The sequence below is a fragment of the Macrosteles quadrilineatus genome, unplaced genomic scaffold (assembly GCF_028750875.1).
Source record: "Macrosteles quadrilineatus isolate MER2022 unplaced genomic scaffold, UCM_ALF_1.0 Scaffold_2__2_contigs__length_208266976, whole genome shotgun sequence".
Classification (NCBI taxonomy): domain Eukaryota; kingdom Metazoa; phylum Arthropoda; class Insecta; order Hemiptera; family Cicadellidae; genus Macrosteles; species Macrosteles quadrilineatus.
In genome coordinates this window covers 9,780,262-9,797,461 of record NW_026542595.1, presented here as the reverse complement: position 1 = coordinate 9,797,461, position 17,200 = coordinate 9,780,262, and the positions used below count along the sequence as shown (strand labels likewise).

At 33.5% G+C, this 17,200-nt stretch overlaps 2 protein-coding genes and 1 long non-coding RNA gene across 5 annotated transcripts in view; 2 read left to right on the top strand and 1 right to left on the bottom strand.

Annotated features, from left to right (window-relative positions):
• Positions 1-1,723: 1,723 nt before the first annotated feature.
• LOC128986624 (uncharacterized) lies at positions 1,724-6,426 on the bottom strand. Its single transcript, XR_008490144.1, has 3 exons — positions 6,256-6,426; positions 3,051-3,213; positions 1,724-1,852 (listed from the first exon to the last, which is right to left on the bottom strand). It is a non-coding gene; the product is annotated as an uncharacterized LOC128986624 (long non-coding RNA).
• A 1,858-nt stretch (positions 6,427-8,284) lies between these two features.
• Positions 8,285-17,200, top strand: part of LOC128987433 (sedoheptulokinase-like) — a 43,054-nt gene continuing 34,138 nt past the window's right edge. For all 3 annotated transcript variants that reach the window (XM_054408275.1, XM_054408273.1, XM_054408274.1), the window contains exon 1: positions 8,285-8,658. The gene's annotated coding sequence lies outside the window, so the exon portion shown is untranslated. The remainder of the gene's footprint in view (positions 8,659-17,200) is intronic.
• LOC128987786 (uncharacterized) lies at positions 9,584-10,516 on the top strand. The gene has a single exon (XM_054408811.1). The coding sequence runs from the start codon at positions 9,584-9,586 to the stop codon at positions 10,514-10,516; it is 933 nt and encodes a 310-aa protein (XP_054264786.1).

The following is a 17,200-nucleotide window of genomic DNA, read 5'->3' as shown; positions in this document are numbered from 1 at the left end:
TTGGCATAATTGGTAATATGCATCGCGGACTTATTTTGCCGCAAAACGGCCAGCAATAGATTTTTTGTGGCGCGCGCACTACTTTTTGCCGATTTTACCCCCCTTATCCTACTCCCCACCCAAGTAGCACAAATATGTATATAATACGTATAATTTACCTACCGGCATGGTATAGCTTTTGTATACAATCTGTATAGAAATGTATACAATACAGATTGTATCTGTAAATATGTCCCACCTAAATATGTATTATATGCATATTGTATAAGGATCCAACTACAGATATGATACATATTATACATCTGTATATAATCTGTAAATTTTGATAGAAATTGATGCATACCTTAAATGTATAAAATACATATTTTATACATAGATGATACATATTTGATGCCATATTAATAAAAAGTGGCTCAAAATACAATTGTCATAAAAATCAATATATAAAATTATATACATTGATTTTTACTAACAGTTTTCTTTGAAGGTTTAATGTTATGGGAGGTGAACTATGTGTCATGAGGGTTGGTGTGTTGTATGATGGTAAAACAATATTTTAAGTCTTCATTAGAAATATGTGTTTTGTGATTTGTCAGGTAAATACCTAATTGATCTAGTTTAGGGACAACCTACTGCTGTTCAGTAGTTTCATCTGAAGCAGGCCCGTAGGACCTCGGGTACGGATCACATCAAGCTCCTAAGGTGAACCAGAGGGGCCCTAGTGAAAGTCTAGAAGGGGAAAGAGCACCTATTACAGTTACTACATCATTACAATACAGTATGCAAAAAATGTAATGTTATATTGTTGGTGTAGGCTAGCTATCAGCATTTATTTTCATATCATAATCAAACCAAAGAATGAGAGAATTATGCAATTTTTGTAGACTTCCTTAAAAATGGTAGCAGCCACAAAAAAACAAATGATTTTACCTTTAAAGAATATGTGTTTTAATGAAGTAGGGAAGATAAAGAATATGGCAACTACCTTAACAAATATTAGACCAAGACAGCTTCAATTTTTTTTAATTATCGTACATTGAAGATTATTTGAGAAAAACTTATTAAATTACCTTGATGAGAATAGGTACCACTTAACAAGCATTTTGGATAGTGCATTTATTTGCATAAAAAAGTAAATAATATGTTAATTATTATATTAGTGTTTATATTACCAAGCATTATTCAGCTGATAATAATTAATAGTAATAACTAGCTTGAATGTTAAGAAGATTAAGTTGAAATAGTTTAGAAAAATAACCTATTATTAATAATAATACAGTATGATTAAATAACAACTGAAAGTGTAAAAAAAAATACTAACTCACTTCTCACAACTGATGAATAATTTCTAGTTTTTTTAACTGAATCTTATTCTTACATGAAAATGTTGTTTTTTTAGTTTTCCATTTTCCCTGTTGTTTATTTAATGTGAGAAAACAAGAAGGCTAGGCTCAACAAATAATAATAGATTTTGTAGTAACTTTTTAGACCTATTCTAAATTGTGCACAAAAAATACTTGCACAGTAAAAAAAACAAAAAATAAATGCACAAAAATAAAAAAAATGAGTAAAAATATTTGTTCAGATGTAATCACAAGTACCCTAATACATTCAAGTATAAAAGTTGTTTTTATAAAATTGTTTCTATTGTTTATTAACACACTTTTTAAAGGAACATATAAATGAAACAATGAAGAAATGTCAAGAAAAAACTATTTAATTAATCATCTGCGGTAGGCCTAAATTTTTATTTTTGACATAAATCCTTGTTCCTGCTTGACGTAACCATTCGCTGGTTTTTTCTCAAATGTTGTGAGATCGAATGAGGACGGGTGTTGTTGACGAACTACACCTGAAACAAAATTCACACTTGTGTCAATGTCTGTATTCCTGTGTATAAGGTAATATTAGGGTACGCACAAGATTCACGCTTAGAGCAACATATCTTTTGGTAATCAATCCTTTGTTTTCTTGATGGCAAAACTTAGATTAATTCATTTTTAATGTTTTCATTTTTAACATTTTTTTAACACGTTTAGTGCTGACTACATCAATTGATGTAGTCGCGACATGAGCGGCCTACATCAATTGATGTAGTTGCGCAACCCCCTCTACATTAGTTCAGTATGCGCTCAGCCATTGCCGGGGAACGTTAAAATCGTTGCTAGCCCGTAGCTTAGAATGTAAGCTTCATTTTGGTGTAGGTTGGTACTAAAATTTCCCGTAAAATCCCGTCTGACAATGCTTTTGTACCGGTTTTGGGGATTTTCTCTCTTCAAGCCATATTACAAAGCCACTGACTACTGATCCAGGCAGTGCTGCTACCTTTGGGTGTTTTAGGGAACTACGTTCAATCTCGGGGTAACGTAGTACAATCGCCCATGCTCTTTTGTTTTTCGTCAGATTGAAATATTTGAATGCCAATTGCGTTTGCTGTTGGTACGGCACCGCGCCAGGGCATTGCCGCCATTGGCGAGCGCCTGTTGGAATGCCTGCCGCACTGAACGTGTTAAGCAAAATCGTTTTTTTTTTTTAGCTAAACTAACAAGTTGCAATCAAGAAATCAAAGTATTGAAGAGGTTTAAAGAGTACAGTGCAGAAAAAAAGGATAGGTACGGTACATTCTACAGACAAAAAATGTGTGTAACATCATAAATTAATATCATATAGCCTATGATAATTAATTATAAGATGATAAATTAATATAATTAAAATCCATTGATCTAGCCCCTGAACCTTTTTATTGACTAATAATTGTTACGTAACTTCACGCCATACTGCTAAAAATGTATGTAAAGAATAACAAGATGTTTCGCCAGAATGACATTTTCAAGTGGGGGTATGAAGTAAATGTAGGCTACTGTATGACGTATATGTACATACCAATTATTAGTTAAATCATAAAACCTATGATGGTAAAAACAGGGTTAAAAAATAAATTACTTACTTTGGTTGAGTTGACTTTATAGAAAAATAAATAAATGTCAAATATAGGCCTATCATTGAAAGAATAAATAAAAGTAACATTATAAACCATGTTAAAAACTTACGGCAAATCAACTGCACCAATGCAGAGTTCTGCAGACTCCACTTCTTTCCTCCTCTTCCTTCCCAACTAAATTCTCTCGCAAGCTCATTTTTGAATAGTCTTACAAGGATCCGTCTTGTTGAGTCCTCAACACTGGCCCCGCCAACCGTGCGAAGATAACTGACCTGAAACACATTATAAAAATGCTTAACTCTTCAACCTCTATTACTATTATATTAGTTTAACAAGTCTGGTGTCTTATAAAAAGCTTTTTTGTTTAAAAGTACGGTATGTTATTATTTTCAACAAGGATGGCAGAAAAGTTTAAGTTTACAAATCTGTTTGTAAGAAGCTTTGATTATAGGACCTTCATTTATAATAAACTAGTGTAGGCCTAGCCTACATGTTGCTCATAATCGGGCAAATGCAAAGAAGTAAAGTAGTGTATTTGGGCCCAGCATTTAGAAAAAGAAACGTTCGAGATTCCATACATTATTTAGCACAACAAAATCAACAGTGGCGTAACAAATCTTTACGGGCCCCCCTGTAAACTTATTTTTTGGGCCCCCCTCTTATGAGTTAATTTAAGACCACCGATTCAACATAGTGAATCGCCCTCCCCCTCCCCCCAGAGCTATTTTAGGACCACCGATACAATGATCAAACAGATTAATCATAAAAAGAGTGGTACCCTAAACAAATTAGTGGGTCTCTCTGCCCACCGCCCCCCCCCCCCCCCCCAGCTCCCGGGCACCCCGCATTGCGGGCCCTTCTGTTACGCCACTGAAAATCAACGGGCAAATTATATTTTATACAAAGTTGACTGTGAGTTCAATTCTTAAGTTTTTCCCTTAGCAGGTTCAGTCCCAGCCGTCACACTCCTCTGTATTTTTAGGTTCAGTTATATCTACACTCGGGGGTAAGTTCAGGCCCGCGGTCAGTTATGTGATACGCTATGGGCCCAAGTCATAGTTGCGCCCCCCCCACCCTGCCGACATTGATTTGAATTATAAAATGAATATAGACATTTTATGAGTTGCTTGCGCATCTGCAATATAGGCCTAACAAATATAAGAAGACTCATTGTGTTTACTTTTGATTGTTAATTGAATAACTAAATTACTTTTAAACTTAGTAACTAAAAACGTAAACCATCAATTAAAGTTTAACTGTTACTTACATACCGTAAACACTTATATTTCCAATGGTGCGTTCTTAAAAGTAAAATTGGTTTAGTTGTAAAAAAGTGTGAATTAAAACATAGTTTTAATTTATATAAGTTATAATTGCAAACATTTAAAACTCCAAAAAGTCAATACCGTAAAATGGCTGGTTTTTTCTACATTTTTTTTTTGGCCAACTCGTCAATAACTTAACATCATCAAAGTTCATTTTCAGATTTACCTACATCACTTTCTGTACACATCATCATTTAGGCCTAAATGATTTTAATTACCGTAAAAACTAGGCTACTTATTTTAGGAACTTTTTGTAACACTTTTACCTTACGAATCTTTTATGTCGCCCTCTTTCTAAAATCACTGCCACTTGGTTTTTTGCTCATTTCACAGAAAAAGGGTGTGATATTACAACGTAAAATAACATCCTTCAAACTTAAATAAAATCATAAGCAAAAACACGGCCAGTATCTTTACTTGCTAACAAATTGATACTGTAATAAGTTTCTCGCCATTTGAAAAAAGCAACTGACATTGAGTATAATGAAAAAAGGACATAACAAATTAATAGCCTACAAATAAAGACAGACGATTAAGTATAGTTAATGATAGGCCTAATATACAAACAGTGGCAGTGATGAGTCATGAGTGGAAGACGAAGTGAGGAGGTTTCAGATATTTTCCAATTAGTGTCTGTTACTAGCGCACCCAACAAAACAAAAAAAACTCTTGCGCCCCTGGACCAGGGCCCATTTTTAACCGCGGTACTGGGTAAGTTAAAACTTTCATCCCTAGATCTTAGAAAGACAGCTGTGATGTCATAGGCATATTTGATATACATTTTGATAGCGTTGTTACCCTTCAAAGTGCCATCTATAAATAAATCGTACCCTAGGCTATTACCGTATGTGCCAAGCCTTGATAAAAATTACTAAACGTAGGTAGCTGCGATGTTGTTTCATAAGTTAGACCTAAGTTAATCGTAAACAAAAAAAAAAAACATACCGGTAGCTAAACCTAACCTAGCCATAACCTACTGATCGCAAACGCGGCACCTTAAGTTATTTGTTTGACATTTCCTTTTGATAGTTTGGAAGGACGTAGGCCTAATTATAAAGCTGCAGCCTTCTGGGGTTACAGTTCCGCAGAGAACCTGCGATCTTATTAAGTTATCAGATCAATAACAATTTATCAATATTTTTATAAATATTAACATAGGCCTAGGCCTAAGTTTAGGCCTAGTTAACTTTAATATTGCATTGACTTTAATTTTCCCAGTTAGCTTATACATTAAGTTATAGGCCTAAGAGGCTAACTTTATGTTTTCTTTTGTTGCTTATTCATTAAATAGGTTAGGCTATATTTGGCTAGTAAGTTACCGTCTCAGGCTATATTTTGTTTGTGGTTAAATATGCTTATAGGCTAGTTAATATCGATAGAAACGTAGGCAAAACAAATCATAGGTCAATTTGATATTTACATTGGGAAGAAGAATAAACATTTAATTTAACTTACCAAAGATATTTATCATTAAGTCATACATCTGTTCACAGATCACAGGTTCTCTTCGGAACTGTAAGTTAAGTTACCCCCTTCTGGTCTTAAAATATTCATCTGCCTACAAGACTAGGCCTGAATTTTAACATAACCTTACCAATTAACATCATTTTTAGTCTTAACTGTAAGTTAGGCCTAGGCTAACTTATGACAGGTTCTAAGTAACTTAGGCATAAGTTTAGCTACGGTATTTGTTAAGTAGACCTAGGCCTAGCTTGTCTCCAAGCTAAATTAGTTCAGACCAAGGACATATTGAAATGAATTAGGTCTAGGTTATCTCCTGAAGTTGGCTTCCTTAGTTTTGTAAACTACAGCCTAATTTTTCCCTAAAGAGCCTCCATCCGTAGAGTTTTTAAGGGGTTAGGAAGGCTATTGTAACCTATTTCCACTTATAAAGTATTTAAATTAGATTACCACCATTCGAGTTATTAACAAAACATATGCTAAATCTCTTAATAACTTACAATAACGATAATAATTTGTGTAACTTACCTTAACTCAAGTTGGTCGAATCGCCACTGAAGTTAAAAAGTCGAAGATGTAACGCAAATCTTAAAGAATATAAAGTAAAAAGTAACTAATAGACCTATTTAATAAGTAAATAATAACAAAACAACGAATTCTTCACGTGTAACACTGAAAATCAGAAGTAGATGCTCTAGTCTAAACACGCCCGTAGGACATTAACCCTTGCCGACAGACCGCCACCGTCCACCACTGCTCGAGCGAACACCATTACCGCAACGATACTGTCAATAGCCGTGTGTCTCGGTGGTCTAGTGGATAGCGCACCGGGCTGATGTTTTGGAGGTAGCCGGTTCGAAACCCACAGGAGGCATTAACTTTTTGACTCGATTTTTTCATTATCAGCAAGTTTGGTTGGTTTGGTTAGGTTATGATAGTTTAATTTTATATTTAAAAAAATATATAATTGATTTTGAGACATTTATAATTTTATTTCATCAACAGAACTATTTTTGTTTTTAGTAAACTTTCTTTCATTCAAAATTTTCATTATCAGCAAGTTTGGTTAGGTTATGACAGTTAAAATTAATTTAAATTTAACCTACAAACGACACGTTTTTACAGCGACAGTGATAGAGATAACAATTTCCCACGATCAGTTCGGCTAAGCACGGTGTTATGCGTTCTGCACGGCGCGGTGGTGGGCGGTGACGGTCTGACGGTAAGGTCTCGTCACAAGGACAACGTTTGTTGTGAGTTGTGAGACAAAGACATTAGACAAACAATATGGCGGTGGCGGATCGGATCGGATGCTGACCCCCGCTGTTTTGCTCCCATAATGCATCAGCGAACATCGTCGAACCTAAGAAAACGCAGAGACTCGGGTATCTCGCGCGGCAGAATATTTTGTTCATCATCTATGAATATTATAGTATAGTATGTGTTACAAATACATTTTACACAGGATGTTGAAAAAATGCAGGGAAATAAATACAACACTACAATTTTTTTCGTATTTTTCTATTGATATAAAATACATATATTATCTGTATCATCAATACCTTTACTTATTTTACTGCATTCTCGAAAGTTAATTTATGCCCTCAAAACAACATTTAGGTGAAAATTTACACTTTGTTTCTTCATTTTACAGTATTTTATGCAAAATTTATTTTGGATGAAACCGTATTTTCATATTGGTATATAATATGTATATTATCTGTATCATTAATACATATACGTTGGTTATACCTTAATCCCGAATATTTACGTATTATATACATTGCTTGCTACATGGGCAGGTACATAATGTTGATACTGTCGTGTCCGTTAAAGTGTCCTCTATCTGTTGGCATAATCGGTAATATGCATCGCGGACGTATTTTGCCGCAAAACAACCAGCAATAGATTTTTTGTGGCGCGCACACTACTTTTTGCCGATTTTACCCCCCTTATCCTACTCCCCAGGTACATAATGTTGATACTGTCGTGTCCGTTAAAGTGTCTTCTATCTGTTGGCATAATCTGTAATATGCATCGCGGACGTATTTTGCCGCAAAACGGCCAGCAATAGATTTTTTGTGGCGCGCGCACTTCTTATTGCCAAGTTATTGCCAGGATCACACAAGTCTGGTTCGCGAACAAGTTTATCCTGCTTTACACCTTTAAACCAAATTTCATCGAAATAGGACAAAAATTACTCAAGTTATCGCGTTCACGGACACACACATATATATATATATATAAATCTATATATATACATATATAAAAATTTTAACGAATGGTGTTTTTGGCCTCTGGGGACATCAAAATGAAAAAGTAAATCGGTCCCGGGTCTAGGTCTTACCTTGCCACCTACGGTAATAGCTTACTTCCCTATAGGGAAATTCGCTAAAATTAATTTAATTTTTTTAGTTTTATAATATTTTTTATTTTTTATTTTTAAATTCTCATTTTGTCTGTATTAAAAAACTGCAGCTGAAATAAAAATTGTGCGGACGGGAGCAGCCGACGTGACGTGACAGGACGACAGGCGCAGACGACGCTCGCTCGAAGTTAAGATGTCGCGGGAGGGAGGGAGAAAAATGATAAAAATTATGGACTAAAAACGTTCAAAGTCCATTGTTAACTAATATTTTGTTTTCTTGTTGTTGTTAGTTTATTTGCTGGAGGAATCGGAGTTGTAGGCTACCTAGCGTGAAATTGTTTTGTAAACTTTTCCCTTTTCGTAGTGGAGTGGAGAGTGGAGGTTATGGTATCCCACTTAGGCCTATTTGTATTCTGTGCTTCAGCTATGAATAGACAGTGACTTTAAATTACATTTAATATGATAATAGACAGCATTCACGTGCAATGTAGCACTTGTCCTCCAGAGGTGGATGTGGGGGAGAGCTTAGAACACTAAATTGCTTCCACTGATTTGAAATAAAGGTAAGAAAGATGAAAGATCTTAAGTTATTTTGATAGGCCTATCATTACTAGCCTAGGCTGGAACCTGACTTCAAACACTAACTTGTTAATTTATCTTGCTTAATTTATGGCAACACTCCATCAGTGTTAAAGATGTAGCCTATTAATGGTTTAACATAAGGGCAACTTTGCATTTTAACTGAGCTACTACCTAGGCTATTTTGAAGATTAATTAATACCGGAAGGCCTATCAATTAATTTTTTCAATAAGTTATATAACTTAAGTTAGATATTTTGGGTACACTTCCATATCTGTTGGCACAAACAACTGAATGAAAATATCGATCGAAATATCGATTAAGTTTATTTGATACCTACCTATATCGTTTGGTTAGTTAGGTAAGGTTAACCTAACCCAACTAACCAAACGATATATCAAATTAAACAATTTGATAATCAATATTTCTCATTCGGTTGTTTGTGCCAACAGATATGGAAGTGTACCGGTACCCGATATTTTTGTGTATCAAATATAGGCTACATGGAAAACGAACCATTGCTACTTTTTAAACCAAAAAGAATAGGCTATTGGATTTCATAACATTTTTGTACAGTTTTTACAAACGCGTAGTAGGCTAGGCCTAGGCATATAGCCTAGATATAAACACACATTAGTTGGAAATAATTAGATAACATTTGAATAGTGAAACTCCAATTATCCGAACTCCAACAAAAAAAAAAAAAACAACAAAAAAACTGGGTGAAATAGGCGTTTCCCCCAAAGTGCCAAAGGTAAAAAGTGCTTAACCTAGTCTAATTTTGATAAGTTAGATAAGGAAAAAATGCCATATAACATAAGTAGTATAAGTTCAGTATTACCCTGATCTTCTATTAGGTATTACCCTGTGTCTATTGAGCTATTAATGAAAACAATTTTTACTTAATTATGTCGTCGAACTGTGGCATCTGTGGTGTATCGATCGAGAACAGTGAAAGTGAACAGAAGATCAAGTGTACCGGTGTTTGTGGTAATTTCTTCCATTCTCGCTGTGCTCAAGATGATCTGGTTGGTGCTAAGACGCGATCTCTACGAGACTGGAAATGCAAAAAGTGTCGTCCTTCACTATCAGCTACATCGGAGGTTAGTGCGGATGGCACGAAAGAGCTGTTACAAGCACTGGAAGATTTCAAACAAAAGGTCTTCATGGAGTTGAAATCTACTAGAAACGATATAAGTGAACTTAAGGAATCTTTAAATTTTGTATCAAACATGATGGATGATTCAAACAAACTAATGACGGAAATAAAAGGAGAACTAGCTACATTGAAGAAGGAAAATGATGATCTCCGCAAAGAAAATGCAACCCTTACTGTGGAAGTGACCTCTTTGAAAGACAGAGTCCGCTCACTGGAACAATATTCCAGGAAAAACAACGTTGAGATAAGCGGGATCCCTCAAACTCCAAATGAAGATGTGGTTAAGTTGGTAAAAGATGTTGGAGCTGCTCTGGGAATCGACATCCAGGAAGGTGACATATCGATTGCACACCGTGTTCCATCCTTCAAAAAAGAACGCACGCAGCCACTTATCGTCCAGTTCTCCAGGAGGACATCTCGTGAAACCTTGCTGAAAAGTTTTAGGGAGAAGAAGACGATGACAGCCAAAGAAATCCATGCAGCCTTCCCAGCCCGGAGCGTCTACGTCAACGAACACCTCTCTCCAGAAAATAAACAATTTCTGTCAAAGCTTAAAGAAAAGTGCAAAGAAGTCGGATACAAGTATGCGTGGTGCAGAGAAGGTAAATTCTTCGTACGGAAGTGTGACAATGATCGCTGCCTCAGAGTGGACACCTACGAGGAACTTGAGAAACTTAAATAACATGTAAGTCAACATGAGTCAACCTACACTATTTTTGTCCAATAAAAAATATATATATATAATGTTTGTTATCTCTTTATTGTTATTATGTTTATATATTCTATGAAATGTTTATTTTTATCTCAGGTTCTATTTACTTCTCTGTCATCAAGGAGTGTGACAGTTGTTTATCTTTATAAAACCGTACATATAAACAATTTATTTTTAGAGTTAAAAATGCATACTGTTTAAATGAATCATCACATACTGAAACACAATTCTCAATCTGAAATACAGGATTTCTTTTTGCCTGGGAACGCTACAAAAGAATTTAATTTAATATATACTAATATAAGGAGCTTGAGAAAAAATTTCAATAGCTTCATTGCTGAAATAAGTAGTATAAAACACAAAATACATTTCATTGTCCTTATAGTCCAGGCAAACTAAACAAACTTACATAGGGACCGTTAAAAAAATTGCAAGAAAACGTTTTATGGTTTTATTTTGTAGAGTTGGGTTTGCAGAATGACATACTAAAAGTTGCCAAAAATCGGTGCACGAGAAAACCACTAAAATCACAATTTAAAATGGCGGCTTTTTTCAACATTGGACAAATTAAAGAAACATATTTCACATGCATTTGTTATGCACATTTTTCGAGATATTGACTTAGGACCACCGCCTGTATTTATTGAGTGGTTAGTACTTCATTTTGATAGGGAACATGTTTTTGGCCGCCATCTTGGATCCGCCATATTGGACATAGATAATTTTTTTTCAATGTAATGATAGTGTTGTGACACATCATTACCAACTACATTTTTACACTGATTTCAATGCCGAAATCAGTTTTTAAATATCTTTATTCATTTAGAAGATATATACAAAAGAAAACTCTGCACCATACATTTCTTATGGACGTTTCGTAGTTTGATATATTTTTTTAAATTATTTTTCTTATATCTCCAGTTCTTATTAACGCTTGTAGTTCGTTCTAGGCTTAAAATATTCAGTAATGTAAGGGCTTTCATTTGAGCTCTTGATCATAATATCAGACGAGTTAAAGACCAGCTACAAACCTCAGAACAATATTAAATTTAACTTTTTATAAATATATTTTTATTAAAAGATTTATAACTCGGGTTGTTAATACGTCACCAAGTTCTTTCTGGTCTCAAATTACTCAGTGAATGTTTAGCTTTGATTTTATTAATCACTAAACAAAATCTGACAATTTTAAAATGAGTCATGGTTCTTAATTTAACATTAAAATTTATTTATTTTGAAATTTGTCTTTAGTTAAGGACATATATCCCAAACCCTAATAACTCCCGGAACGTAATCCATAGCTAAAATATAAGTCAATAATTTGGCAAATTATTTAAGACTATAAAGAGTTTTGGGTGTTATTTAGAATTGGGGATATACGTCTTTAACTAAAGACAAATTTCAAAATAAATACATTTTAATGTTAAATTATGGCCCATGACTCATTTTAAAATTGTCAGATTTTGTTTAATGATCAATAAAATTAAAGCTAAACACTTACTGAGTAATTTGAGACCAGAAAGAACTCGGTGACGTATTAACAACCCGAGTTATAAATCTTTTAATAAAAATATATTTATAAAAAGTTAAATTTAATATTGTTCTGAGGTTTGTAGCTGGTCTTTAACTCGTCTGATTTTAATGATCAAGAGCTCAAATGAAAGCCCTTACATTACTGAATATTTTAAGCCTAGAACGAACTACAAGCGTTAATAAGAACTGGAGATATAAGAAAAATAATTTAAAAAAATATGTCAAACTACGAAACGTCCATAAGAAATGTATGGTGCAGAGTTTTCTTTTGTATATATCTTCTAAATGAATAAGGATATTTAAAAACGGATTTCGGCATTGAAATCAGTGTAAAAATGTAGTTGGTAATGATGTATCACAACACTATCATTACATTGAAAAAAAATTATCTATGTCCAATATGGCGGATCCAACATGGCGGCCAAAAACATGTTCCCTATCAAAATGAAGTACTAACCACTCAATAAATACAGGCGGTGGTCCCAAGTCAATATCTCAAAAAATGTGCATAACAAATACATGTGAAATATGTTTTTTTAATTTGTCCAATGTTGAAAAAAGCCGCCATTTTAAATTAATTGTGATTTTAGTGGTTTTCTCGTGCACCGATTTTTGGCAACTTTTAGTATGTCATTCTGCAAACCCAGCTCTACAAAATAAAACCATAAAACGTTTTCTTGCAATTTTTTTAAGGTCATATCCTATATTTACCCGACTATTAGTGAAATTTGGATTGACAGTAATGAAGCAAATTTATATAGCATACCAGGATATAACCTTTTTACCTCATGCAACGATGAATACAGAGCTGGAGGTGTTTTGTGTTTTGTTGACAAATCAATAGAAAGTAAGGATGTAAAGTTGTCTTTTAACCCAAGATCAGCTGATATCTTATTGCTGGATATAAAAAGAACCAAGTGTATTTTAAGCTAGTATGCCTGTACAGATTACAAAAAATTCCAGAAAACTCATTTTTAATAGATTTATCTCAGCTGATGTTAGAAATAAAAAATAATGCAATATATATTGGTGACATAAATATTAATCTTTTGGAGGAAAGTGCTATATCTGAAAGCTACAATAGTGTCCTAAACAATAATGGGTTTATATCCATAGTTAACTCTCCTACTAGAATTACTCACTTTACAAAAACATTAATAGACCACATGTTTGTAAGAAATAGATATATGCAACAGTTTTCCAGTGGAGTATTCGATTTAGGTATCACTGACCATTGTGTTCTAGGTCTTAAATTTAGATATTTGTCCAATACAAAAACTGTTAACACATGTGATGATAACATAAACCTTAAGAAACAAATACTTGATTTTGATCTTGTAAAAACTAAGCTTAAGAATACTAACTGGGAAGATATTTATTCTGAATTAGATGTAAACAATTGTTTTAGTATTTTTTATGAAAAATTAATGAACGTTGTTAATACTAGTAAAAAAACTGTTCATGTTGACTCTAAACTGAGGAAAGCAAAGTTATCGAGTCCTTGGATTACAAAAAAAATTTTTAATCGAATAAAAAGGAGAAGAAAGCTTTATATACTTTCCAAAAAAAGACCATATGACACTGCTTTCAACACCTATTTCAAAAGATTTACAGACAATTTAAAAGTTGACATTGACACAGCAAAAAACTTATATTATTCAAATAAACTTCAAGAATGTAATGGTAATATTGCCCAACAATGGAAAATCATTAATAACTTGACTGGAAATGTAAAAGATAAGAACATTGATAGGATTGAGCTAAACGATGGGACACTGATAACAGAGCCTGGCCTTATCGCCCAGGAAATAAACAACCACCTTGTCTCAATACAGGCTGGACAACCAATCACTTTCCCTGCAGCAATTCTACCTCCTATGTACATCTGTCCACAAACGTTTTTTATAGCACCAACTACAGTGCAGGAAATAAAGTCAGTTGTTAGTAATTTAAAGAACAAAAAATCTACTGGCTTTGATGGCATCAGTGTTAGTTTACTTAAACATATAATTGACGAAATATCTCTTGTTTTAGAATACATATTTAATATGAGTTTCAACAAAGGTATTTTTCCAGAGACACTCAAATTAAGTTTAGTTGTACCCATTTTGAAAAAAAATAATTCTTTTAATTTAGAAAATCTCAGACCCATTAGCTTACTTTCAGTTTTTTTCTAAAATACTCGAGAAGCTCATGATGATTAGAATTGAAAAGTTTTTAAATAAAACACATTTTTTCAGTAATAAGCAGTTTGGTTTTATTAAAGGCAGGTCAACAGAAAGTGCTTTATTGGCAGTAACCGATCACATCTTCCAAGGATTAAACTCAAAACTGAAAACAACAGGTCTATTTATTGATTTTAAAAAAGCTTTTGACATGGTAAATCACAACATTCTTTTAAATAAATTGCAAAACGTAGGAATAAGAGGTACAGCTTTTGAGTGGTTTAAGAGTTTCATCACAAATAGGAGGCAACAAGTAAAAATAAACAATGACTACAGTAATCCTCTCATTGTACAAACGGGTGTGCCCCAAGGGTCAACGACCTCAGGTATTTTATTTTTAGTGTTCATCAACGATTTATTAAATCTACCTTTTAACGGAAATATCTTTGCTTTTGCTGATGACATTGCTCTTTTTTACACACAAAACGATTTGATGTTGATGGAAAATTTAATAAACGATGATCTTTTACTTTTAAGAAATTGGTGTTTGATCAATAGAATGCAGGTAAATGTAAACAAAACCAAATTTGTTAATTTCCACTCAACCGGTTTTGAATTGCCATCTCCTTTAATTTTTCACTCCTCAAATTGCAGTCCACAACTATGTAATTGCCAGCCGTTAGAAAAAGTAAAATCTATAAAATATTTAGGAGTTCTACTCGATGAAAAAGTCACCTTCGAACCTCATATATTAAATCTACATGCTAAGATACGAACACAAATAAGAAAATTTTATTTTTTAAGAAATTTTTGTAACGAATCACTTTTGAGAACATTATACTTTGCACTAATCAACTCAAGATTGCAATATGCCTTGCCATGCTGGGGAGGAACTTATAAAACCTTGATAAATAGATTAAGAACATCACAAAACTTTTTTATGCGGATAATTTTGAAACAACCTAAAAGAACAAGTTCATTTCCACTCTACAAACAGTTAAAAATTTTGCCCATACAGCACCTTTTTGTTTTCAAAGTTCTTAGACTGTTTTTTGTTCGAAGTGGAAACAGAGTTAACGTCATACCAAATATTACACACACATACATAACAAGAAGCATTACCAATAATACTCTGAAACTACCCAAAGTAAATAAAGCTATTTTTCGTCACTCTTTTCAATATCTAGGTCCAAAATACTATAATTATCTACCACTTCAAATAAAGAATAGTTTAAATTTAAAGCATTTTAGCAAAGCAACGATAATTTGGCTTTCTTCTCAGCAGGACATAAATTATATCAATAATATCCTGTTGTAATAACTTTCATTCTTTATTAAAACAGTTCTTGTTTTTGTCCATCAGATGCACAGTTCAGGCGGAATTCAATGTTTTATAACAGATGCTAGACCATAAATTACAACGTCATGTTAGCCGATAAGTTAGTTTAAGCAAACTGGTTACACTACTGGATCAAGTAGCCAGTTCTATTTCTCTACATCTCATGTATTGTTATATTGTGGTTTTTTGTGGGAAATAAACTTCATTATTCATATTCATTATTCATTATTCATCTTGTTTAGGCAAAAATGATGTATACCTATGGAAGAAATGAAACTGTTTAAACCAACCGAACTTGCTGTACCATTTCTAAATTCTGTTTGATGACGTAAAGGCATGTGGGGAATATATTGGCTGCACTTTAGTAATCTGTCCTACACTCATTGGAATGAAAAATAACGAAATATAGAATATTCTATATACGTATTATTTCATTCTCGGTTAGTTATGCTATGTTAACCTAACTAACAAAACTTGATACTTAATATCAACTGAAATAATCGATATAGGCCTACCAATCGATATATTAATTCGAATGAGTGCAGGGCAAAAAAAATTTTGGAGCCTGTGAGTTGAGTTGGTATTAATATTCTTTAAGAACATGTGTTGTTTTTTATTGAATAACAACAAATAATTCTCATTCTACTCATAACCTGGGCTTTGTTAAATAAAATAAAACTAATTTCTTTATCCAACTTTTATTGTTTTTATTTGGTTATGGGCTACAGAAAATATTAAAAGAATGGATTTAAGAGTGAATGTTGAAAAACTAAGCAATTCTCAATTATGAAGAAGGTGGAAACGCCAGATGGAATTAGTTTTGAGACATCATGGAATTAGTGATCTGATTACTGGTGAAAAGGCAAGGCCTGAAGAAACAGAGGAGCAGAAGCTTAAGGATTTCAAGAAAGGTGACACCTTAGCTCAGGTAGGCCTACTTTATTGTAATTGCTCTAGACGATTCATGTGTAGAATTAACGGCTACTTGTGATAGTGCCATGAAATGTGGCAGAAGCTGTTGAGTACCTATATATGAACAATCATCAAGTCAGAGACTAGATAGAACAATGGAACAGTTCTTTACATCTAGTACCTATAACTGATGGAGAAGATTTGATTAAATATATCTCAAGATTGCAGTTGAACTTCAGAGAAGTGAATGATGAACTTAAAAAGCATAAAGCTTCAGAACTGCCAGAACTTGTGTTCATGTCAAGGATTATGAGTACACTACCTAAAGAATTCTTTGAGTCCAAGAGTGTGGGGGAAAGCATACCAGTGAAAGACAGAAGTGTTGATTTGCTAATAGAGAGAATTCGTCTGATTGAGTCCAGGCTACCTAGGTCTATGAATTAAATGATAATGGACAAGCCTTACAGGTTAGTAGAAATATCACAAGTTCATTCTCAGAAGGCAAAAGGCATTCTGTAAAGAAGAAAATAAAGTGTTTTATTTGTAAGGGATCACACTATGCTAGTCAGTGTCCAAAGAAATCAGAAAAAGAAGACAAAAACACAACAGAGCCTGGAAAAGGTAACAGTGGTCCATTCTTGTGTTTTGTAGCAAAGGAGCACAGGAAAGACAACTTTATTGCAGACTCTGGAGCATTGCAGAATA

Coding starts and splice junctions, on each gene's coding strand:
- LOC128987786 (XM_054408811.1), top strand. CDS start 9,584: ATGTCGTCGAACTGTGGCATCTGTGGTGTATCGATCGAGAACAGTGAA.